This window comes from Parastagonospora nodorum, assembly GCF_000146915.1.
Source record: "Parastagonospora nodorum SN15 chromosome Unknown scaffold_27, whole genome shotgun sequence".
Taxonomy (NCBI): Eukaryota; Fungi; Ascomycota; class Dothideomycetes; order Pleosporales; family Phaeosphaeriaceae; genus Parastagonospora; species Parastagonospora nodorum.
The window spans coordinates 48,639-71,626 of NW_001884575.1; the positions used below are offsets into that span (position 1 = coordinate 48,639).

At 50.5% G+C, this 22,988-nt stretch overlaps 10 protein-coding genes across 10 annotated transcripts; 9 read left to right on the forward strand and 1 right to left on the reverse strand.

Moving 5' to 3' along the window:
* Window positions 1-510: 510 nt before the first annotated feature.
* SNOG_13497 (hypothetical protein) lies at window positions 511-1,914 on the forward strand (the record flags this gene model as incomplete). The annotated part of the gene is made up of 2 exons (XM_001803654.1): window positions 511-526; window positions 593-1,914. The coding sequence occupies 2 exons, from the start codon at window positions 511-513 to the stop codon at window positions 1,912-1,914; spliced, it is 1,338 nt and encodes a 445-aa protein (XP_001803706.1).
* Window positions 1,915-4,358: 2,444 nt separating this feature from the next.
* On the forward strand, window positions 4,359-6,864 carry SNOG_13498 (hypothetical protein; the record flags this gene model as incomplete). Its single annotated transcript, XM_001803655.1, has 5 exons — window positions 4,359-4,368; window positions 4,463-4,920; window positions 5,124-5,234; window positions 5,336-5,412; window positions 5,448-6,864. 5 exons carry the CDS (start codon window positions 4,359-4,361, stop codon window positions 6,862-6,864), a joined length of 2,073 nt encoding a protein of 690 aa, XP_001803707.1.
* A 1,380-nt stretch (window positions 6,865-8,244) lies between these two features.
* SNOG_13499 (hypothetical protein) lies at window positions 8,245-9,868 on the forward strand (the record flags this gene model as incomplete). The annotated part of the gene is made up of 2 exons (XM_001803656.1): window positions 8,245-9,567; window positions 9,599-9,868. The coding sequence occupies 2 exons, from the start codon at window positions 8,245-8,247 to the stop codon at window positions 9,866-9,868; spliced, it is 1,593 nt and encodes a 530-aa protein (XP_001803708.1).
* An 855-nt stretch (window positions 9,869-10,723) lies between these two features.
* On the forward strand, window positions 10,724-11,609 carry SNOG_13500 (hypothetical protein). Its single transcript, XM_001803657.1, has 3 exons — window positions 10,724-10,868; window positions 10,930-11,202; window positions 11,274-11,609. The coding sequence occupies exons 1-3, from the start codon at window positions 10,750-10,752 to the stop codon at window positions 11,410-11,412; spliced, it is 531 nt and encodes a 176-aa protein (XP_001803709.1). The 5' UTR covers window positions 10,724-10,749; the 3' UTR covers window positions 11,413-11,609.
* Window positions 11,610-12,355: 746 nt separating this feature from the next.
* Window positions 12,356-12,537, forward strand: SNOG_13501 (hypothetical protein; the record flags this gene model as incomplete). The annotated part of the gene is made up of 2 exons (XM_001803658.1): window positions 12,356-12,406; window positions 12,466-12,537. 2 exons carry the CDS (start codon window positions 12,356-12,358, stop codon window positions 12,535-12,537), a joined length of 123 nt encoding a protein of 40 aa, XP_001803710.1.
* A 1,238-nt stretch (window positions 12,538-13,775) lies between these two features.
* Window positions 13,776-15,259, forward strand: SNOG_13502 (hypothetical protein; the record flags this gene model as incomplete). The annotated part of the gene is made up of 2 exons (XM_001803659.1): window positions 13,776-14,203; window positions 14,263-15,259. The coding sequence occupies 2 exons, from the start codon at window positions 13,776-13,778 to the stop codon at window positions 15,257-15,259; spliced, it is 1,425 nt and encodes a 474-aa protein (XP_001803711.1).
* Window positions 15,260-16,949: 1,690 nt separating this feature from the next.
* On the forward strand, window positions 16,950-18,555 carry SNOG_13503 (hypothetical protein; the record flags this gene model as incomplete). The annotated part of the gene is made up of 4 exons (XM_001803660.1): window positions 16,950-17,009; window positions 17,043-17,325; window positions 17,375-18,019; window positions 18,083-18,555. The coding sequence occupies 4 exons, from the start codon at window positions 16,950-16,952 to the stop codon at window positions 18,553-18,555; spliced, it is 1,461 nt and encodes a 486-aa protein (XP_001803712.1).
* A 323-nt stretch (window positions 18,556-18,878) lies between these two features.
* SNOG_13504 (hypothetical protein) lies at window positions 18,879-19,600 on the reverse strand. The gene is made up of 2 exons (XM_001803661.1): window positions 19,216-19,600; window positions 18,879-19,148 (listed from the first exon to the last, which is right to left on the reverse strand). The coding sequence occupies exons 1-2, from the start codon at window positions 19,566-19,568 to the stop codon at window positions 18,962-18,964; spliced, it is 540 nt and encodes a 179-aa protein (XP_001803713.1). The 5' UTR covers window positions 19,569-19,600; the 3' UTR covers window positions 18,879-18,961.
* A 1,344-nt stretch (window positions 19,601-20,944) lies between these two features.
* Window positions 20,945-21,079, forward strand: SNOG_13505 (hypothetical protein; the record flags this gene model as incomplete). Its single annotated transcript, XM_001803662.1, has 1 exon — window positions 20,945-21,079. The coding sequence occupies one exon, from the start codon at window positions 20,945-20,947 to the stop codon at window positions 21,077-21,079; it is 135 nt and encodes a 44-aa protein (XP_001803714.1).
* An 832-nt stretch (window positions 21,080-21,911) lies between these two features.
* On the forward strand, window positions 21,912-22,971 carry SNOG_13506 (hypothetical protein; the record flags this gene model as incomplete). Its single annotated transcript, XM_001803663.1, has 2 exons — window positions 21,912-22,114; window positions 22,173-22,971. The coding sequence occupies 2 exons, from the start codon at window positions 21,912-21,914 to the stop codon at window positions 22,969-22,971; spliced, it is 1,002 nt and encodes a 333-aa protein (XP_001803715.1).
* Between the last annotated feature and the right edge of the window lie 17 nt (window positions 22,972-22,988).

Genomic DNA, 22,988 nt, shown 5'->3' on the forward strand with positions numbered 1-22,988 from the left:
TATACCCGGAACAGTTTCAGCACTTCATCTATAAAGTTTGCGACAGACAGGGTATAATTCTTGTCAAATATCTTGATAGCGTCTCTCGTTCGAAGGGCAAACCTCCTTCAATGCCGGGAATACATCTATTGACACTGGTAAACACACCAGCCTGTTTGTTGCCAGTAGTTTCAGTCGGTCGCAATACCCCGGAACGATGCTCTATGGAATGGCTCCCGATCCTATCCAGATGGCTAGCCGATTGTACAGCAAATCATAACTGTGGTATCTCCGGAGCGCAGCTGCCAACTAGAGTATTGGACGTTGGTACTTCATTGCAAGACCCCATTCGATTGTATATCTCCCGGGGGGAAAGCGCGCGCTATATTGCTTTCAGTCACTGCTGGGGTGAGAAAGGCCCTGCACCCGCCGTGACAACAAAATCAAATTTGCATCATCACATAGAAGGCTTTGACGTTGGCATATTGCCCAAAAGCTTCCTCGAAGTGATCAGCATTGCGAGGAATCTTCATGTTCAGTTCGTGTGGTACGTGTCCTGAATCTACGTGGTTATGAAACATACCTAATAATTGTCATGATCAACATAGGATAGACTCGCTGTGTATCGTCCAGGATGACGCGAATGACTGGGACAGCGAGTCGGGTCGCATGGCTACAGTCTATAGCAACGCACATCTGGTGGTAGCTGCATCATCCGCTAGTGATAGTAGCGAGGGTTTCATTTCCTCACCATGTCACAATCCAGCATTACCTGTGGCGACCATGCGAAACGATGATGGGAGTTTATCAACTATACACGTACGCTCCGAATATGCCTCTCATCAAGAGCTAGGTCCTCTTGACTCACGTGGTTGGGCACTTGAAGAACGCGCTCTCTCTCGTAGATTGGTCGATTTCCGTCGCTATGAAATGTTTTGGGAGTGCACGCGTTGCAGCTTTTGCGAATGTGGTCAGTCTTTCTCACAAGTGGGACCGAAGACCATCTTCCACAGACCAGAATCAAGCTTCTGCTGGTCTGACCTCAGGAAAGCATATCTTCAAAAGGCATTGACGCATAGTTCAGATTTCCTCCCCGCACTTTCTGGCATCGTTTCACATATGCAGAATTTTGGAGCAGGCGATTATTTGGCTGGCTTGTGGAGGACACGTTTGATCGATCAGCTGTTGTGGGGCTTCTGGTCACGTCCAGTGGGTCTTCCGTCAGCCATGCTAGCAGGCGCAGGGCGCATTCAACCATACCGAGCACCCACGTGGTCATGGGCTTCACTCGACACCCAGAACGGCAGACATATGAAACTGGGCCACAATGCATCCGGCATGCTTTCGGATGTCATTTGTCGCCTTCTGCATGCTAGCTGCACACCTCGGGGCCGTGATGAAAACGGCGCAGTCACTTCCGGCAAGATCGTGTTAGAGGGGAAGCTCATTAAATTCATCTGTCGAGAACACGCTCTAGATGGGCAAAATGTGCTACACGTCCAGGACATGCGACATGCTTCATGGCCAGAACATGTTACGTTGACCATACTGGAGGCACCTTTTGACCTAGCAGAAGAAAGCTACAAGGACATCGAACTGTATGGGATAGCCCTAGTCCGTCATCTTAATTCGGATGTGATCAAGTCGGTAATCACGTACATTGGTATCACTCTTCAGATGTTCGACAAAAAGCTGGGCATTTATGAGCGCGTAGGTGTATGGAAGGGGGATGTTCAGCGATGGGTTCCGCTCAGGCGACGACAGGACGTCCCAATTTGCAATATCAACGGCTCATCGCTTCGAGGAAGCACGGACGTTGGCGCACATGCCAGACACTACAATTACGATTACATGACGTTCAAATGTTGTCGAAAACTTCGTACATGCAGCGGGCAGTATATGAAAGACCTGTATCTAGAATCTACTGAGTTGTAGGCATGGTTCAAACAGAACGCTCTTTTCATCTTATGCGCAAGCTACCTAGGTAGATATAACCTGATGCATCGCGCTAGATGCCGACGTTGCAACTTTCGAGAGCCTCAACTACATGAAAATATGTCAACAAGATTCTCGAAGAAGATTGAGCAGCTCGAAAATCGTGCATGCATAGAAAAAGGAATTCAGGTGGCTTAAAGCTACCGAACGGCTCTGAAACGGTACTTCTTAATCGATGAAGACAATCTGAAAGCTCTGAAATACTACGTCATGGGAGAAAATAGATGTCGAGCAGTTCGGAATTTTGCATAACGATAGAAAGGACATGCAAGCAACTCCCCATTACTGCATCTTACCTGGGTAGCAGAGGAAGAGAATTGCACCGATCGAAAATGGTGCAATGACGGAATTCGAGCAGTTCCATGATGTCAGTGATGGGATGCTTTTTGTGGCATCGTGAGGGCGCAATCGACTCGATTTAGGCACATTAGGGCAGGCTGTTCTAGCTATTGCAGCTATTCACAAAGCGTGTCTGAACACAATCCAACTGGCTATTGTGTCAAATGCTTTCTCTTGAGCTGCAAGACAAATCAGATTTGGAAGTGCAGCAGCACGGCACAACTGTTTGCAGGATCGTGGCTGCAGTCTGATCGACTTCAGAAGGGCTTGTGGACTCGCAGTTGCCCCGAGCGTGAGACTTCGGGCTGCCCGAAATTTCGTCATCTACGTAACTTACATGCTAGGTAGATATAATACTTCTTCATACGACTCGCGTTTGCCCCAAGCGTGAGACTTCAGGCTGCCCGAAATTCCACGTACATGCTGGGTAGACATGATACTTCTTCATACGACTCTCCCTCATACGACTCTCCCAGTTGCCCCGAGCGTGAGACTTCGGGCTGCCCGAAATTTCATTCTATGTACATGCTGGGTGGACATGATACTTCTTCATACGACTCTCGCAGTTGCCCCGAGCGTGAGACTTCGGGCTGCCCGAAATTTCACGATCTACGTACATGCTGGGTAGACAAGATACTTCTCTTCATACGACTCTCCCTCATACGACTCTCCCTCATACGACTCTCCCACTTGCCCCGAGCGTGAGACTTCGGGCTGCCCGAAATTTCATTCTATGTACATGCTATGCAGACATGATACTTCATACGACCCGCAGTTGCCCCAAGCGTGAGACTTCGGGCTGCCCGAAATCTCATAACCTACATAGTATGTACATGCTAGGCGGACATGATACTTCACACGACCCGCAGTTGCCCTGAGCGTGAGACTTCGGGCTGCCCGAAATTTCATACCCGGAATTTCATATTCTACATAGTATGTACATGCTAGGCAGACATGATACTTCACACGACCTGCAGTTGCCCCGAGCGTGAGACTTCAGGCTGCCCGAAATTTCATGATCCGACAAACTTCTGAGAAGAAAACGAAAGATTGTCACAAGTAAAAAAAACGCAGGATCTGAATGAAAGTGCAGCTAGTGTCAACTGCTTCAGGCGTGCGAGCTTTTGGATACTGAGTACCTTTGCTTACCGCTAAATCGCGGTCTTGAGTCTTCCTCTTCATGCACCTGGGCATGTAAACTTCACACTAACATAGCTTTCAATGGAGCCGAGTGGCATTACTTCTTTAGTCACTCATTTTGAGCACCATCAAGTTGCTTCGTGAAGCGCAGATGACGTACTGCCCATGGGGGAATCGGTCGGCGCTACAAGTGCAGGCGAAGTTTAGCCGCTCCCGGGTCCGCTACTCGTATTTCCCCGCATGTCAATAAACTCTCTAGACTTCTTACAGGAACGTCTCCGAACTTTAATCCATCTCTTCCACTCTTTCTGTACATGATGCCGCGTTGTTATGTGTTTGGAGCTGCCATGACCTGCTGTGGGTCGTTGGGAAACCCGAATCGCACGGGCAAGTGCCGAACAGAACTTGATGTCATGCAACAATGACCAACATCAAAGAGGTCGACCCAATCTTATTGTCTTTAGGTACCCATGAAAGTAGGAGACCTTTGTTACCCCGCAGTTAGGGATGTGGAGAGTAAGAATGAGTAGAAAGAGCAAGATCGACAAAGGTTATGTGGCGGGCATGTCAGCGTACAAAAGGTGTGCAAAGTACCGAGCACATACTCATCGTGTCGCAAAGTCAAGCGTAGGCCGTGAAAGCCTTCAATTCCCTCCATAATGTTGCGCTCTCTGGTTTCGCTTAGTTGCGCCACGGCTGTTGCGGCGCAATTTAATTTCACCCATACTCAGTACAACACAAGCCCGCCCGTATACCCGTCACGTGAGTCATCGGCGATGTGAAAACAGTCGTCACTGTTGCTAATCTTGCTTTCAGCGAATATCACGGGAGCTGGAGGATGGGAAGCAGCACTGGAGAAGGCTCGAGGGTTTGTGGGAAAACTGACGATTGAAGAGAAGGCTCGAATGGTCACTGGTATGTCCAACGGATCAAGCCTTTCACGATTACCCATCGCGCACCCTACACGATACATGGAGACTTCATGGTTGGTACTAATAACATTGTTCAGGCACGCCTGGTCCATGTGTCGGCAACATTGCGCCCATTGAGCGCCTGGGTTTCAGCGGTCTTTGTCTCCAGGATGGTCCACTTGCGATTCGCCAAGCTGTCGAAGCATCTGTCTTCCCAGCCGGTCTCTCCGTCGCTGCATCTTGGGACCGTGCATTAGCCCATCAGCGCGGCGTCTACATGGCCACTGAGTTTCGCGAGAAAGGCTCACACATTGCTCTCGGACCTGTAGTGGGCCCTCTTGGCCGATCGCCTTTCGGCGGCCGCAACTGGGAAGGGTTCAGTCCCGACGCGTATCTCTCTGGCGTTCTTGTCGAAGACTCGATCATCGGCATGCAGAGTACAGGTGTGCAGGCCTGCGTCAAGCACTATATATTGAATGAGCAGGAGACGCAGCGGAATCCTTCGACGAGCAACGGCACTACTATCGAAGCGCTGAGCTCGAACATTGATGATAAGGTGCGTGTTATGCCAAAACAGACGAGTCAAAGCTAACGTGTGACAAAGACTATGCACGAAACCTATCTCTGGCCATTTTACAATGCAATCCGAGCTGGCTCAGCGTCTGTAATGTGTTCTTATCAACGCATTAATGGCAGGCAAGTTACTTGGTCGGATCGACATTCACTCTTGACTAATGGTGGAACAGCTACGGGTGCCAGAACTCAAAGACCCTGAATGGGCTACTCAAGGAGGAGCTCGGATTCCAAGGCTACGTGATGTCTGACTGGGCAGCGACTCACTCGGGTGTTGCCTCGATTGAAGCTGGACTGGTAGGTTCTTCCATCAAATGCGTCGATGTCGCCCTCCTTTTTACATTTCGCGCTTTATCTAGCCTCAATCATCGCGAATAACACCTGCTCACATCAGGCAGGATATGGACATGCCCGGAGGCATCGGCTTCTTCAGTGGAACGTCGTCCTTTTTTGGCGGCAATGTGACCACTGCGGTGTAAGTGCTGTGTTTGCTCTAGAAGCCATACGAAGGTTGCTGATCATGGACATGTTCAGAAACAACGGCACGCTATCTGTTCAACGCGTGGATGACATGGTTCTGCGCATCATGACACCATACTTTTACCTGGGCCAGGACGCCAACTTCCCACCCGTCGACGGTTACACTCCAAAACTTGGGTTCTTTCCGAGTGAAAACTATGTTAGTAACTTCACCCTGGGTCCAGTTGTCGACGTTCGGAAGGAAGAGCACGAAAGGCTCATTAGAGAGCTGGGTGCAGCAGGCACTGTCCTATTGAAGAACACTAATGGCTCTCTGCCGTTGCGGCAACCCAAGAGAATCGGAGTCTTCGGAAACGATGCAGCAGACGTCACCGAAGGCCAATATCTGCAATCAGACTATGACATTGGGACTCTTGCAGTTGGCGGTGGAAGTGGAACTGGCCGATTCTCTTCCCTGGTATCGCCGCTTGAGGCGATCAAAACTCGAGCGCGATCTTACCGGGCACAAGTGCAGTACATCACTAGCAACGATGTGATCGTCAGCGGTGCCATGTCCTCCATCGCTCCACTTCCGTTGGATGTGTGTGTCGTTTTCCTCAAGTCTTGGGCAAGTGAGGGCGAAGACCGTACCACCTTGATCGCGGAATGGAACTCAACCAAAGTTGTTGAAGAGACTGCAAAAGTGTGCAATAACACAGTCGTGGTTTTGCACGGTGCCGCACCAAACACTCTTCCATGGCGGGACCACCCCAATGTCACCGCCATCTTGGCCGCACATATGCCAGGTCAGGATACGGGCAACTCGATTGTGGACATTCTATGGGGCGACGTGAACCCATCTGGAAAACTGCCATACACCATTGCCAACAACGAAACCGACTACGCCAAGAACCTCGTCACCAGCGCACCGCTCGCATCAGCGACCAATCCTGATGCATGGCAAGCGGACTTTGTCGAAGGCAATCTTATCGACTACAAAGAGTTCGATGCAGCCAACACCAGTGTTGCATACGAGTTTGGCTTCGGGCTCAGCTACACCACATTCAATCTGACGAACATGACTTCCAGCATCGTAGTCGCCAACGCATCTCGAACACCGAACCCAGCCGCCCCAATTCTCCCGGGCGGCAATGTCGAGCTTTGGGCCACACTCGCCACAGTCGATGTAACCGTCAATAATACCGGCAAGAGAGACGGAGCAACGGTCGCACAGCTGTATCTCTCGTTCCCAGACGAAGCGGCTGCCCCTGTCCGAAGTTTGCGGGGCTTCGAGAAGGTAACACTCCCGGCTGGAGGCTCGACTCGGATCCAATTCGACTTGTGCAGACGCGACCTGAGCTATTGGGATGTTGTTGCGCAGACGTGGCGTTTGCCTCAAGGAGGTGTCAAAGTGAGCGTGGGCTTCAGCTCGCGAGACCTTGTGCTTCAAGGAACGTTGGCGGTTTGAGTATCTTGATGCATAGCGGTACGCAAGATAATGTAATGTATGTAACAAGGAAAGCCATGTGTGTCATGGAGACCGATGAGATTCCATGTTCTTCGGGATGCTTCCCATTCCTCCTCAGTGTAAAGCTCCGCGGTCGTGTGTTGGTTGCTCTCGAACGGCGTGGGCGTACTTTAGCAGTTGCACGCGGAACAAAATCTTCCGCCAATGGCATGCAGCTGACAGGCTAACAAGTACACTCGTTCTTCCGACGCTTCCGGGGAGGCCTACGTGATGTGCGTGTGTACTATGTGTAACATGGGTACTGGAAGCAAAGAATTCGCGACATGCGTCTCTCCAATCATGTTGCACCCTCGCCTTAAGCAGAGGTGATCTCGACAGCGCAAGGTTGTGCTCTTAGTTTCATTGTTCGGAGAATAGAACATCATGCGACTAATGGTGAGTTGCAAGGAAATCCACGCTGTGGGAGTTTCACCACAACAGCGCCGCTTTCACATCAACATGCGAATTGCGCGTGGTCGCATTGCTTCGAGAAGCTCAACTAATTAGTTGCATATCATGATTCCGACATGAAGCGCCGTAATTTTGGTCGCAAATGCCATGGAGGGCCTGGAGGACAGATGGCGCCAAAGTTGGCGCGTGGGGTAGGGCGGAGACAAGCAACTGCCTTCCGTACCAAGCTTGCTAGGCAAATCTTGACAGGAGATCTCATCTCCACATGCCTCGTTGAAACTCTACAACACCACAGCTGGATGCACACAGTATTCCAACCGGACCTACAGCACATGCAGCCATGAAGGCGGGATCGTAACATCCCACCTATGGACTATCCGCGGACAATGCGGACCAACGTAGTGAGTGACTTCCTGCGGAGGTACACCGTGCACATCGCCACAGCTCCTGATAGCGCGGTCATCTCCCGATCTTCCACGAATCAGATAATGGACGGTGTTTAGCTGCCGGTGCATCGTCGCCGAAGAAGGTCCATTGCAATATCGCGACCAGTGAGCAGATATCGCTTGTTATGGAGAGAGAATGCAATGCTGTGTCAAATTCTGACAAAGCACATAGGTACGAGAACCACAGACGTACAGTGAAGAATCAACTGTGTACCTCCAAAATGTTCGACATCCGTGCCATATCTTCAATTGCGGCATTGCGCTCACGACATAGTTTGGAGATTGCGGCGACCACGCGCCGGTGTCAGCATCGTCCCGTGTCTTTGCAAGCGATTCAGGCTAATGACCGCTCAAGCTCGGTGGTATGGGAGCCACCCCACACCGTGCCCCAAACATCTCCATATAATTTGCACAATCTGCCCCAGATTCGACGGCATCCCCGGATCCATCTTGTCCATCTCTCCACATCATCCTTTTGAGCGAGATGACCTCGAGCATCGAAAAGTCGTCCGCCCATGGCATTGAGCACGCCTCCGAATCGAGTGTCGATGCGGTAGCATTCGAGGAGGGCAAGGACCTCGGCCTGAGCGCCGCGCACTTTTGTACTGATGCGGACAACAAGCGCATTCTTCGCAAGACGGATATCTGGATGCTTTCGCTTCTTTGCATGGTCTACTTTCTCCAGTCAGCAGACAAGGGAATCATTGGTTTGACTGCTGTTTACGGATTGAAAACCGATGCACATCTCAAAGGCAACGACTACTCCAACATTGGCAACATCGGATACTACGCACAACTCGGTGTGCAACCGCTGGCGGCCTGGGTCCTTGTTAAGCTTCGATATCGTCATGTTTTGCCCGTCATCATCACCTGCTGGGGTATCTCCGTTGCTGGTGGTCTAGCCGGATCGACGAACTATGCTGGTCTTCTCGCGTCGCGATTCTTCCTAGGCGCTTTCGAAGCCGCTGTTATTCCACTCTTCTCGATGATTACGATTGCATTTTACAGGCGATCCGAACAGCCTTTCCGTGTTGCCTGCTGGTACAGCTGCTATGGTCTCAGCACACTCCTCAGCGCCCCCATTGTCTACGGCTTTGGTCGCATTCACTCTAGCTCTCTCCATCGATACCAGATCGTCTACCTCTTTTTCGGACTTCTGACCATCGCCGTCGGTCTTATCACTTACTGGTGGGCTCACGACAGCCCTGGAGAAGCTCGATTCCTATCGCATGAAGACAGGCTGAAGGCCGTTGATCGATTGAAGGCAAACCAACAGGGTATCGTGTCGCACAAGTTCAATTGGAAGCACGTTATCGAAGCTGTGACTGAGCCCAAATACTGGCTGTACATGATCATGGTCATTGCCGTCAACGCTGGCGCCTCTGTATCTTCAGTCTTTGGATCCATCATCTTGAAGGACCTCGCAGGCTTCACCGCCGATGAAGCCGTACTTCTCAACATGCCCTTTGGCGCTCTTCAGTTCGTGTCCATTCTTGGCGCGTCGTGGCTTGCATACCGCTTCAAGCGCAAGTCGCCCTTTCTGCTCGCCCTCGTCACGATTGTCATCGTTGGAGTCGCACTGTTAGTCGCGCTCCCAAAGAACAAAGCGAACAAAGGCGGTCTACTTGTTGGGTACTATCTCATTGCATTTGTGTTCGCCATCAACCCTCTCCTAATCTCCTGGATGGGCGGCAATTGCGCTGGCCAGACCAAGAAAGCGATTTACTACACTTCATTCAATGCCGGAAACTCCATTGGAAACATCATCACCCCATATATTTTCGACGCCAAGTTCCAGCCACAATACGTAAGTTTGCCATATCTACTCTGCGCCTCAGATACCCACTGACACATCGCAGGTCAATGCGCTCAAAGGCATCCTCGCCATCTGGTGCATTCTTTGGGGCGTTGTAATCGCCCAGGTTGTACTTATCACCTGGATGCAGAAGCAGAAGAAGAATCAGCGCGAGGCGGCCGGCCTGCCCCGGGATTTCGTTGATTACTCAATGAGCGGCAAGTTTCACGAGGCTGGCGAGGAAATTCACGGAGAAAATGGCCTACAAGACATGACGGACAAGGAGAACTTGTACTTTCAGTATTTGCTATAGTTGGAAGACGTACGCACTACAATATAATGTGTTTGATATGACATGGTCGGTTCGTGCAGTGAGTGATATTGTTCGTCGATTGGGCTCTTTGTATTTCGATTGACAACATAAATCAAGAAGATGAAAAGCACGTTGTCTCGATGCAAACGATATTGCCCGGACAACGTCTCTTCCTTGCAAGGAGCGAAACTTGCGCGATACGAGATTGGCTGAATTTGCTCTACCCTGATGCAGATCCTGCACGGTTGCAGTGTGTACGCCTACCCAAGATATGGTTCTGACCACTTTAGCGACTTCCAGGATCACTGCCTTGTAGTGTGGCTTCTTGGCAAAGTCTTCAAGACGATGTCGCTGGTGATGGCATCGTCGCTATCTTCATATTCGACGAAGTGGATGCCGACGTACGCCTGCCATCTTCATCTCGCGGCTACTGCTTGGAATCACAGGTGAACCGTGCGGGAGGGCTGTCGACTCGTCGGAAGTGGAGTTACTTGAGTGGCATGACATATCCTCGGAAGGGGCACTGTTCTTAGCAAGTAACGCGGTGGACGGTCTTGTTGACGTGCTGTGTTCAAGCTCCATACGAGAAAAGATTGTCATGGGTCGCATCGTCTATCGTATCGAAGGACCAGTCCGACCAAGACGATCGGTCCGACTCTGAAAAATCGTTGAACAAGACCAAGAGCAGGTCCCACTGTACAGTTTTGAACGCTGCTTTGGATAGCTTGCCGATATCTGGAAGACGGCTCCACTTCATCATAAAGTATGCTAACTTTTATGCCTAATCGTTGTGGTATAAAGCCGGTCAAACATCTACCATATTATGTGCAGCTTTCTTGCCACTTCGTCACACATCCGACAAACACGTAGCAACAGCGACAATGAAACTCCTATCGTTCATCGCACCAGCTTGCCTTCTAGGCACAGCTGCTTCAATCGACATGTCCAAGTATTCTGCAGGGCCTGGGGTCGAATCAGAGTTTAAATCCTTTGTACAAGCGTACGCCACCTGCATTCTGGCAGTAGCCAAAGCGACGGAAGCACTCAACTAACATTCTTAGGCTCTACGCATCTACTGAGGATCCAGCTGTGAGGGAGACCTTCGCTGATTACTTCACAACGAACGGAACACTCATCGTTCGTGGGATCGTCGCCACTGGCGCAGATGAGATTATAGCGTTGAAGGAGAAGCTACTTCCTCCAGCGGGCAACAAGCATTGGAACCATAAACCCAATGTGACTACCGTTGACTCGGAGACGGCTACGCAGAAAACCTATCAGGTGCTCGGTGTTATTCAGTCTACCTATGATGGTGGAAACTGTTCTCAGGCATAGTACGCACCCAACTCACAGCTTGTATTGTATGGCAGTAGATTGCGCAATAGATGCTAACAGTAGAATCAAGCTACTCGACTCGATTCACTGTCACCAAGGATGTCAGCGGTATCCCGCAGATCGCTCCCCACTCTGGAAGCCTGGTGTCTTACGACGATTTCATCATCGAACCTTCACAGACGCCAACCGACATACCTTGTGAGAAGTAACGTGCCTTCGGAAGAACACAGATTGGTGGAGAGCTTTGTAGAGTTTGGGCTATTTGTAAAAAGAATGACTGCCTTGCTGGCGGAATGGCAGTCGGCCGTAGAGCAGCTCTCTAGAAGATATGATAATAATGATACCAACGGCCACGGATGGCACGAACACTCCTGCAAGTTCCTTGAGGCCATCATTTCGTTATCAGTAGTTTCTATCGTCTGCTTGAATGACTTGCCATTGCATCTTACAACAAGCGGTGATCCAACATCACATGGCCCAAACTCCTCGTTCCCCACTCTGAAGTCGCGTCGAATCATTACCCAGCGCCTAAAGCACGTGGAAACATCTCCATGTGTAATTTGAACGCCGGACGCAGATGTACAAACGCCTGGATTCTCTTCAGAAAAAAAATCTTATTTCCTGTTCAGGATACCTTCAATATCGTCAGCCAGCAGATCCCAACGAGCACTGCTCAAGGAACAAGGAAGCTATTCAGCTCATGTACAGTCGCAGAGGAATCTGAAATCGGATGCAGATCTCGGATAAGACCCACATGCAATTATAGACACCGTTGTAGATGTGGGGTTTCGGCTTTATTACGAGGCCGAGCGGTGCGTGCAAACCTCCTGTCCTTGAGCTGTATTCGGAAAGAACTCCTCAGATAAAAACCATAGAAAATGATGTGTGCCGCGATTGTAGTTTCCCCATGCATGTCGCAGCTCTTGGACCATGAAGGTACTCGAACTACTGCATGTACGCGAAGGAATAGCAAACTGATGATGATAGCACCCCGCTTTGGCTAGTTGTGTCTGAATCACGCTCTAGGCGCAGGGATTCTCAACAAGGTCGACGCTAACTGCTTTTGAGCTGGCAGTGCGCTACTACAGGGGAAGGCCCAGTGCCCCTACCGTATCGAACGACAGCTTACCGCGGTTTCCTGTCAACCCAAGAATGTTTCTAGACGGATACGATAAACCAAAGGATGCAAGCTGGGATTGGCGTGTAAGTCATTGCTGGGTGGATTCAAAAGCGCTATCAGATCACAGCTATATAGCACCCAGGCATTAGTAACGATAATTGAGAGATGTAAAGACACGGAAGTCCTGTCGGCTGTCGCGCCTACAGTACCATGAACTGGCAAACATGCTAGCACCGAAGCAACGAGACCAAACAAACACATCAGGCGGCCCTTTCATCTTACTGAATAGAGTAGTGGATTTTGCGCTGGCTGTTAAGTGCATTCTAACCAAGCGACACACCGAGCATCGCAACATTGGAATGCTTCAACCAGAAGCAATAATAAACACGTATGACTACCGAAACACTCCAGGCCATCATCGAAGGGCCCTAATCAGATCCCGAGTATTTGACAAAAATGTGTCGCCCTGAATCGGTTGCTAACTTCCAGTGTGGTGCAACACGCTTTGGGGAAGCTTCCCGCGGAGCCTTTTTGACAGCAGAAGCGACATTGTCTACGCCCATACAAAGTTGAGCGAGTACAAAATGCGTAGTCGATGTGCGCCGACAAAACAGCTGTTGGATCACATGAGAAGCACGGCAAACATTTGAGGGTGACATACGAGCGGTCAGCCACGTTCGCTTCCCTGGCTTGGCATGATACCGCCGACGAAGATCTGGCAGGCCAAAAACATCTTGTAAAATTGGTGAAGGCGCTACTTCGGTGGCGTAGATTCAGCTACGCATGTGGACGGTCGGGGCCTAAGTGCACACAAAGTGGGGTGAATGCACAGCCCATCAACACTGTTCCGCATGCAGACTTTCCACAGCCTTGGGTGCGTCCTACGACCACCAAACTTGACCTCAATGAGAGGCCCAGAACCCTCACGTACCCAGGTGCATATCGCTCTCAGTGTCCTACACTACGGTGAGACTGGCTCTCGATAGGCGCAATTTGGACTAGGCTGAGGCTCTTGCAGGTGTCAAGTCCTTTCTTCCGCGTAACTTCCCGCCTAGCAACTCAGCTTATCGTAGGACATTAGCAGCTCGCTCATCAGCCTTTCAACAAAGGATGCGCTTCAATGCGTCACGACTTCCGGTCTTCAGCCCCCAAATACCAAGAAAACGCTACGCCCTGAGGCGCCAACATCGTTACGCGAATGGTCAGGGTTCCGCCACCACGGGTCGAAGCCAACAATATGCTGTGCAACACGCGAATAACAGCAATCCCTAGGTATTGGTGACCGCCACTGTCGTATTGGCAAACTCAAGGCGGACTTGCCACTGCAGATGGACTTGATGGCTTATCACAGGTGGACTCAAGGCAGTACAATTCACCTGCTTGCACCACTGGTCATCAGTGCTCGAAAGTCCTCCCAATTCTGTTCTCGATCTTGCGAAATCTGCCCTCGCCATGGCAATTTCGACACGATCTGGATGTTTGACCTTGTTCGCCTACCTGTTCGTCTCCCTTCGACTTGTGTCCGCCCAGCGACCAGAGAGCGCTTCCGTCTGTGATTACTACGCACAACAACGGTTTGGGACCAATAGCAGCGAGTCGCAGTTACGGTTCATGCAGAATGTAGTATGTCTTGCATTCGAAGGAGGCTCTACTTTACCCAACATATCGTCAGACTTGACTGGGATTCTCCGACCCGGAAAGTTCAAAGGCAACAACATTGACTTGATGCCGTACTTCAACGGATCAAGAGCCTCTACCAATGTTAACAATGCCGCGATCGGTATCAACTGGTTGGATCAGGGCGGGCCTGCACCGCTTGCTTCATTTCTTGAAGGAGGCGACTCGCAAACTTTGGTTTTGGCCAATACTTCGAATCAATAGTACGTCCATGCTCGTCTTCTGTCTCTGCACAATGCGCCTGCTGATCTGAACATCTCAGTCATTTGTTCAGTAACTTCTTTGTCGCATTCAGTCGATCATTTGGATGTACCCTGCCGCCTCGACCGCCGCCCAACACCAACGGACCAATAAGTCTAGCGTATGCGCACAAGTTCATGAACCTTGAGTATAACCAGCTAGGCTACTTCATCAGCCAGCTTGCTCTGGCAGCTCAGTACTTCGGAGTATCGTCGCAAGATGCCGGCTCGATCGAAACATCATTAAATACTCGTGTCAACATTCGTTGTGCGCCAGCCACTTCTGCCAATCCGCCCATGCTGCTTAGTCTTTGCCAAAATCCGACGTGTCCGCTGGCAGTGCCTATAAGTGACTGCGCGGCATATAACAACCTGACCGCGGTTGGAGTCACTGACAGCAAACCTACCACCGTGGCAAGCAGTCTGCTTCCGACTTTGACGGCATCATCAAGCGGCACCAGTCAGTCTGGATCTTCTAATTCAGGTGTAGCATCATCGGATTCCAGCGGGCTCAGCACCGGTGGCATTGCAGGTGTCGCCGTCGGCGGTGCTGCCATCCTCCTGATCGCGGTTATCGCAATCTTCTTCTTCCGCCGCAAGCGAAGCCGGACCCCATCACCGACAGCAACAAATCCTGCTCCTGAAGCTACATGGAACCAACAGGGGTTTGGCTCACCAACCAATCACTCGATTTCTTATGGCCCTAAGGACCCACATCAATCTTACCTCTCGACTGGCGCCCCTCCATCAGAAATGGATACGTCTGGCTACATGAGTGCCAGCCCTCCACCAGCCAGTCCAGACCCTACGGCACATAATGCTTACAAAAGATACTCTGAGCAACAATATCAACCGTACTCGCCGCCACCAGTAGAGATGGATACCTCACGGACGCCAGGAGCAGGAATGGGCCATGGACCCTTTGCACCACCTCCCATTGCGAGTAGTCTGGAGTGGCAACATTCGAGCCGCGAATCCCCAGTCCCTGTGCACCAGCAGCACAGTTCCCATCAGTCTTGAGGCAGATAATCGCGATTTCTAAGCGAGAGGAATGGGTGACATGGAATGATTACATCACATTTACACTGCATGTTTGCTGTTCCTCTGTGAGCTGGCTGTAGCACCAAAACACCAAAGATATATGCAGTGATCTTCTGGCTTTGCGGTCCTTGCTAGCCGTTGTAGCACCCGTCGAGATGCAAATGTGATATGATTCGCGCATTCATCTGGACATTGTGCAGCTCAGATCCCTGCATTGCAGCATCAGAATCCTTCAAGAGAGCTTGAACTTCAGATTTATTACTTCCTGCAACAGCTTACAGCGAAAGCGAGAAATGGAAGAGGTGCGAAGAAAACGTACAAAGCGCAACCAATGCTGTTCACCTAGTCGAATGACTATAAATAGTCACGCGCCACAGAAGCTACCCCGCAACGACGCTCAATTTCTCCTGCCCCCAGATCGTACGACAATGGGAGGAAGCTCATCCATACTCTGCCTTGCACGGGTAATTGTCAAACAAATGCGACCTTGCACGAATCATTGACCAACCAGCGCGTTATGCGCTCCGAGTAGGTCAGCGGACATTTTGATGCTCATTTTGCCTGCAGAGCAACTTCACACAATACTTTTGGCCACGACTAAACAATTGCCAGGGCGTTGAAAGTCGCATGCACCTCCGCTTAAACCGCGACACAGCCATATCTGGTTTGCCACCATGCGAACTGTTGTAATTTAGTCCAGGTAGCCAGGATTTGTGAGTTGACCAATGTTGGGGCTCAGAGAAATTGCGCAGTACTTCTGTGCCAGGAAGAAGAGATCCCGTCCATTATTATCAGCGCGGCTCGGAAGCTACCTGCGGTCTCATTCACGACAGCAGCAGCGATAGTTCAACATGCATATAAATAATGCTGTTCAGCGTTCGCGAAGCATCCAGGGGTGGAGCTACATCGTCGCTTATGGGCGTGTGCATACCTTTTTGGACTGTTTCAGGTTATTCGATGCTGAGTGTTCTATACTCTTGTTTCGTACTCACTTTGCAGTCTTTGTGCATGATACTCGGGAATCGTATCTTCCCTAATTTGATCAGTACATGGATGCGTTCAGTCGAATGGTCGTGGATCATTTGGCTGCGCTGTGGCGGCTGTGAGCGCTGGATACGCGGACCGCACTCTCAGTAAGGAAGAAATGATTGTGAGTCGTGGAAATTTCGTATACACATAAATGGCGGTTCCCCGCGATTGACCAGTCTGATCCTGGCATGATCAGCGCTGGAGGAACATGAGATCTAAGCGATCGCAGCATGGGACCACTTTGGTCTACACGTGCATTTACCGGTTGAAATGCTGCCTTTTGGTGTGCGGTTCTGATTTGTAAAGCCAAGGAATGTATATGAGCAACATGCGCGAAGGATCTGCAATACCACAAATGTCGACTCGCTTGTCAGCTCATTGGGTGTGTCGAAGCTGACATGGTGAGGTCGTAAGCTTCTAGCGCCATGCTACGCTTTTCTGGTTCGTTGTTCCAGGAGCGAAGAACGAAACCTACTTGCCGTCTTCGTATCGGAGAGTAACCATGGTGTTGGTTTTGCAGATCAAGCTTCGTGACCTGCAACGATTCTGCCTTCTCCAAGCTTAAATGAAAGGCCAGTCGCACACCATAAACCCAGAATCAAATTATCTCCTCACACCCCCCACGAATACATCGCAAGCCATGGCGCCCACAGTCGTTGAGGTTGATGGCATCGTCGAGCGCATCGTTGCCAACGATCACGTGCGTTGGTGGAATAAACCAAACCTTCGGCAGCTCTACCTACTTCTCGTACCCTTCTGCTTGTTCATCGAATCAACTTCGGGCTTCGACTCTAGTATGATGAATGGCATGCAAGCATTGGTGTTCTGGAAAGACTACTTCAACCATCCCAAGGGAGGTCTGCTCGGACTTCTTGTCGCATGCTATAATCTTGGAGGTATCACCGCAATTCCACTTGTAGCACTCTTTTCGGATCGGTTTGGTCGACGGATGAGTATCGTGTTCGGTTCTGCTGTCATGATTGTTGGTGCCGTGCTGCAAGGCCTCGCACGGAACGGTAAGCTGAGAAGGAAAAAATTCGTGATACAATGTTGACGTACAGCCAGTCGCAATGTTCATCATCGCGCGCATGATTCTCGGCCACGGCATTGTCTATGCCATCATAGGTGGCGCTGCACTACTTGGTGAACTCGGTCATCCAAAAGAACGCGCCTTCCTAGGGTCAATGTTCAATGCCTTCTTCGGCATTGGTGCTGTACTTGGTGCAGGAATTGTCGTACGAACCGTGCTCATCCCAAATGACTGGAGCTGGCGACTGCCTTCGATCCTGCAGGCTGGTCCTTCGGTTATACAAATCCTCTTTGCTTTCACGGTCCCTGAGAGTCCACGTTGGCTCGTCTCGAAAGATCGAAGCGAAGAAGCACTCGAGATCTTGATCAAGTATCACGCTGAAGGCGACGCTTCCAATGAGCTGCCACATATCGAGATGGCAGAAATCCGCAAAGCTCTGGAGCTTGAGAACGAGTCTCGGAAACGCGGATGGGCAGAACTGTTCCAGACCAAGGGCATGCGGCACCGAGCCTTGATTGGGGCAGCACTAGGACTTTTTACCCAGTTCAGTGGCAACAACCTCATCTCACAATATCTCGTAAAGATATTGACACAAATCGGAATCACAGACCCCCATCAGCAGGTGCGATACAATGTTGGTACTGAGGCCTGGGGGTTTCTTGTCGCACTGATCCTCGCCGGTATAACACCACGATTTCCTCGCCGTCGGATGTATCTTCTGTGTGCATCTGCTCTTTTAGCAGTCTACACAGCCTGGACAATAGCGCAAGCTCGAAACTTTATCACTGGCTCCAAAGGCAGCGGCTATGCCGTACTCGTCATGATATTCCTGTACAAGCCTGCGTATTGCATTGGTTACAATGCTTTAACTTATGTGTACATGGTGGAGATTTTCCCTTACTATGTTCGTACGAAAGGCCTGTCATGGTTCCAGCTGTTCGGACGCTCCGCCAGTCTATTTGGCTCCAATGTCAACCCAATCGGACTGGACGATCTTGGCTGGAAGTATCTTATCGTCTATGTCGTATGGCTTCTTTTTGAGGTGGTCTTTATCTACTTCTTATTTCCAGAGACTTATGGAAAGACGCTGGAGGAGCTAACGTTCTTGTTCGAGTCGGAGAATCAAGGTCGCGAGGAACTTGCTGCTTCCACGGCAAAGGTTGTGCAGGACCCAAGTATTGCAGAGGTACACGAGGTTGGAGAGAAGAAGGCTTAGTTGGTACATTATTTTGGTCGGGCTAGTCGCGACGGCTTGTGTTTACGAACCGTGCGAGGTCAATCCAGCTCAATGATGACAGAATGGGGAATGGAGTAGATACGATTCAAATCTTCGCATAGAAACATGACGTGGAACAAGTGCGACAATCACATGCAAAAGATTGTGCCCGTCCCAGGTCCAAGATGTCGCTAGAGTAAGGATATGCACCGTGTTCTCATTGTAAGATGGTTGTACATGATTGGCCGGCTATGTTGCACTCCTACTCAGGCCATTCACCACTATCCAATTCCAACGAGAGACACATCTTTACAAACGTCAAGTTCTACTTATATCATTGTTTATCGAGATCATCCTCTACGCTGCCGTGGCTCCCAGCGCCGGATCCCATCAATCCGCTCCTTTCTCAATTCGATTTGAGAAGCTGCGCCTTGTATGGAGCCTCCACCCCGGGCCCCATATTCTTCACAACACTATACTTCAACGACCAGCCCCCGCCCTGGCAAACCCAAATATCGTCACACTGGTAATAAAACCGGAACGTCTTCTGAATGTCCTCCAAGGCCGCGGGGTCCCAATGTGACCAAGTGATGCTACAAGACTCGTTAGCTCCCCTGAACAAACAATCATCGGCCTGGACGGATACAGGAGGGGACTCACTCAGTAACCACCCTCGCCCGCTCCGCACTCTGCATCTCCAACACGAAGAGATTTGTGACGAGATGCTCCATTTTCACGCCTTCGCTGTAATATGCAGCCTTGATCGCTGCAATGGCCGCTTGCTTCCCCTTCGCCACTCCGCCGTACGGAGCCAGGGCAGAACTGTCGTAGTACACATCATCGGTGAAGGCTTGGTTGAGGAGCGTATAGTTCTTGCTGTCGATCGAGTGGGCGAGGCGGTAGCCGCCTTGCGTTAGACCCTCGATGGGCGAGGCGAAATTACCGCATTTAGAACTTGCAACGGCCCATGGGAGACTGGCAAGTAAGAGAGAGAGAGAAGTAGTGAGTTGCATGATGGATGCGTTATGTGGAGGATTGTGGTGACTGGCCTTGGTTGGAAGAACCCTAAACTTATACTGACGGGGCACTCGCGAGCTTGAAGTCGATGAAAATAGGGTTTACACTCACGTCAGTCGTATGTGGTCGCCCACTGCATGTGTCGCACCAATCACGCCACCTCGCTATTCCATCGATCCCGCGAGCAGTCCAGGCCTCGTATCGACGCCTACGCGTGCGGCGGGCGCACGCCTGTGACTTGTCGTCGATACGGTGTAGACTCAGGCGTACGAATATGGCTTGATTCTAGCAACAAACTTTCCTCTATGCCAACCGCTCGTTTCATATCGCATGAAGGATGAGATCGATGATGTTGGTTGCATGGAGCACCTGGGCGGATTACAATGTTTACTTCGCTTCTCGAGTCAGGGGCGGATTCTGGGGATCGTCGCAACGATCAGATGGCGGAACGGATCGGCGGAACATTCGTGGAACGCCAAAACCTACACACCCCTTTTCTAGGCTCGAAATACTGGCATCGTCAGCCCTAAGCTCGCGCATTTTCAGAGACCAATACTTTCCGTTATGCTTGGCAAGGCTTAGGGTGCACCTGTACACCGCCTCAGCTGGTGGATAGTGAGGCCTGTGTCGAGCGGGTTGAAGGAGTGGCAAAGGACCCTCGAGCAGAAATCGAAAAAGGACATTTGAGAAGCCTAATGCCACTTTGGCTGAGTCGCAAAACGAACTTAAAATGCAGAATGTAGAAATAAAGAAATGTCAACAGAACCTTGTAGAGCGAGATGCCGAAAGAGACGCGCGAATCGAATGTCGTCCACGGAAGTTGTCCACGCATTTAGCGCAATTGCGGGGACTGGATCTCCGATTCGAAAGAAGCACATCTCTGACTGGCCCAAACATAGCCGCAAAGGCAATTCTCTTCGATTAACTTTGGGGGTCAAGCCCGCAGGTCGACTGGCAAAATCGCCATGATTATGGGATTTGTGAAAACGCGCTCTCTGCTCTTTCTGATACACTTTAAACTCTTAGGGTAGAGAAACTAGTCTCTTGTATTCTCCTACTATATGTTGAGAAACTTACTTTAATGGCTTATCTGCATTTTCCTTGCATTCAAGACACGGACCTTGGCTTAGTGCAGAAGCACTTTTCGGAGGAAGTACAGTAGCAGGTAGCAAATATCCAAGCAGGAACCCCGGATAAAGCAACACACTCCATGGTGATAAGCGAAGGACGTTTGAAGCAAGTGGCGTCTCGCGTCAGTATGCTGGCCATCAGTTCCCCCTTCGTGTGAAGAGCGAAGTGGAAATCAGAAGCGAACCATTCTAGTGTCAGATCGTATGAGCGGTACTCTGTAGGTCGCCGATTCTCTTTTCCTATGAACGCTTTCACCTTTGTTGGCTGGGCCGTTTGGCACCCGAACAGCAGGCAATATAATGGCTGGCGCGAGTCGATGGAGCCTATTACCGAGATCTTTGTCGGTCACCTCCTGAACAGCAGTTTTGCCGTGTAAGGCGTCGGACATAGCTCTTCGTTGGAAGGTATGCTTACGACACGGAGGAAATATACCTTCTTCAGCTCCAACACCAAGTATGCTTCTCGTGTGGCTTGCGATTTTTCATTTGTGGATTGGTGTTCATGATGAAGATAGGCTAGATCTGCGAATCTATCAGCAGTACAGTCGATTCCAAGTCCCGAGCTGAGCTGTTCGAAATATTTGCGCTGCGTTTCTTGCTCGTTTTTAGTGTCTGAATCTCAATCTGCTTATCGTTCAACTCTAGACCGGCGTGTATTGTCGTCTCGTTAAATCAACAGAGAGCGATCGTCCGCTTTAAGGTGTCTTCAACGTCGTGCTTTGCGGAGTATTCAATGTGTGCGCTGATTGAAGGCAGCGCACAAGCGGTGCCTGGCGATGGTTTTTCGTTAGGCACGGATCGCAGAAGAGGTGCTGGATCGATTGCGGAGTGGTTAAAGCAAAAGTCATTCCACCGTGTGCAACGTGGAGGTGGCTACAACTATCAAGGACTGCACAATTAACAGCAATGAGGAGCGATATGAAGAGAGGGAGAAAGTCGAATGAGGGAGAGTTGTTTTGAGATTGAACCCGCTTCAATGGCGTGCGCCGAGAACGCTCACGTCGCTGAATACTTATCGAAGAATTTCCACCACGCCGAGACTAGCAACGACATACTCGCAACGAATCGCTCTATAAACCACAGTCCATACATTGCGCATGTACTGGAGCATGAGCTCTTATTGTGTATCTCTACCAACATTGTGTCATCGCTTGGCGAACTGAGATTTCCCACTTCTTGGACCAAGCCGAGTGTTGCGCCGAGCCCAGCATGGCGCCGGGCCGAGCATTGCACCGAAACAGCATAAGTAGTACCAAGATCCCGGCTTCAGGCCAAAATTCCGCAGTCTCATTTGCCATGATGAATACTCCGTCAATTCTTGCTGCAGTTTGCCTACTTCTAAGCCCGCTCAGTAGTGCTTCGTCTGTATCTATGACGGAGAACAAGCATGAGGTTGCAAGGCTGTCTTCAAGGTAACCATCGCTAGAGAAAACCCAAAATTTGCACTTTGATCGACTGACTCGTCAACAGCTACTCAGTACCAAGTTGGCTCCCATGTGGAAATGCGACCTCCGATCTAGACAAAATCCAGTCTCGCGGCTACTTAAAAGTTGGCACAACTGGTGATTACAAGCCGTTCTCGTACAAGGTGAACAACCGAACACTTCTACCCGCCATTCCAGACATAAACACGACTTACATTGGCGCGGATATCGACCTTGCGCAGGCCTTGTCAAATTCACTTTCACTCGCAAAACCGATTGAGTTCATCCCCACCAACTGGGGGAACTTGACCGCCGATATTGCCGCTGGAAAATTTGATATCGCAATGAGTGGCGTGAGCATCACGCTGGCTCGCGCGCAACGAGCTTTCTTTTCAACTGCTATACAGCGTGTGGGAAAAGCGGCCTGTGTGCGCTGCGCAGATCTGACTAGGTTCTCCTCACTGGCAGCCATCGACATGGCCGGTGTCAAGGTCGCTGTCAATCCCGGGGGTACTAATGAGGCCTTTGACCGAGCGAACCTGAAGTCAGCCACGATAGTGTTGGTGCAGGATAACAATGCAGTTTATCAAGCGGTCATCGAGGGTCAGGCGGATGCAATGATTAGCGACATTGTAGAAGTTGAACTGCAGGTTCGATTGCACCCTGAGACGTTGTGCATTGTCAATCCGGATGCGGCCTTTACGTTTGAGGAGCTAGGATATATGATTGGGCGAGACCCGGTCTGGAAACAGTATCTGGACACCTTTGTGCATTTTCAAGTAGGAAGTGGCAATTGGAACCGCACATTGGAAAAGTGGATGTCGTACAAATGGCCGTCAGTGTAGACCAAATACGAAAATTT

Bases quoted from the DNA above. Each gene is read 5' to 3' on its own strand.
- SNOG_13504 (XM_001803661.1), bottom strand. From the start codon at position 19,568: ATGCAACTCACTACTTCTCTCTCTCTCTTACTTGCCAGTCTCCCATGG. The intron at 19,149-19,215 runs GTGAGTCCCCTC...CGAGTCTTGTAG, and splicing joins CGGGCGAGGGTGGTTACTGA to CATCACTTGGTCACATTGGG.
- SNOG_13500 (XM_001803657.1), top strand. From the start codon at position 10,750: ATGAAACTCCTATCGTTCATCGCACCAGCTTGCCTTCTAGGCACAGCT. The intron at 10,869-10,929 runs GTACGCCACCTG...TAACATTCTTAG, and splicing joins TTTAAATCCTTTGTACAAGC to GCTCTACGCATCTACTGAGG. The intron at 11,203-11,273 runs GTACGCACCCAA...AGTAGAATCAAG, and splicing joins GGAAACTGTTCTCAGGCATA to CTACTCGACTCGATTCACTG.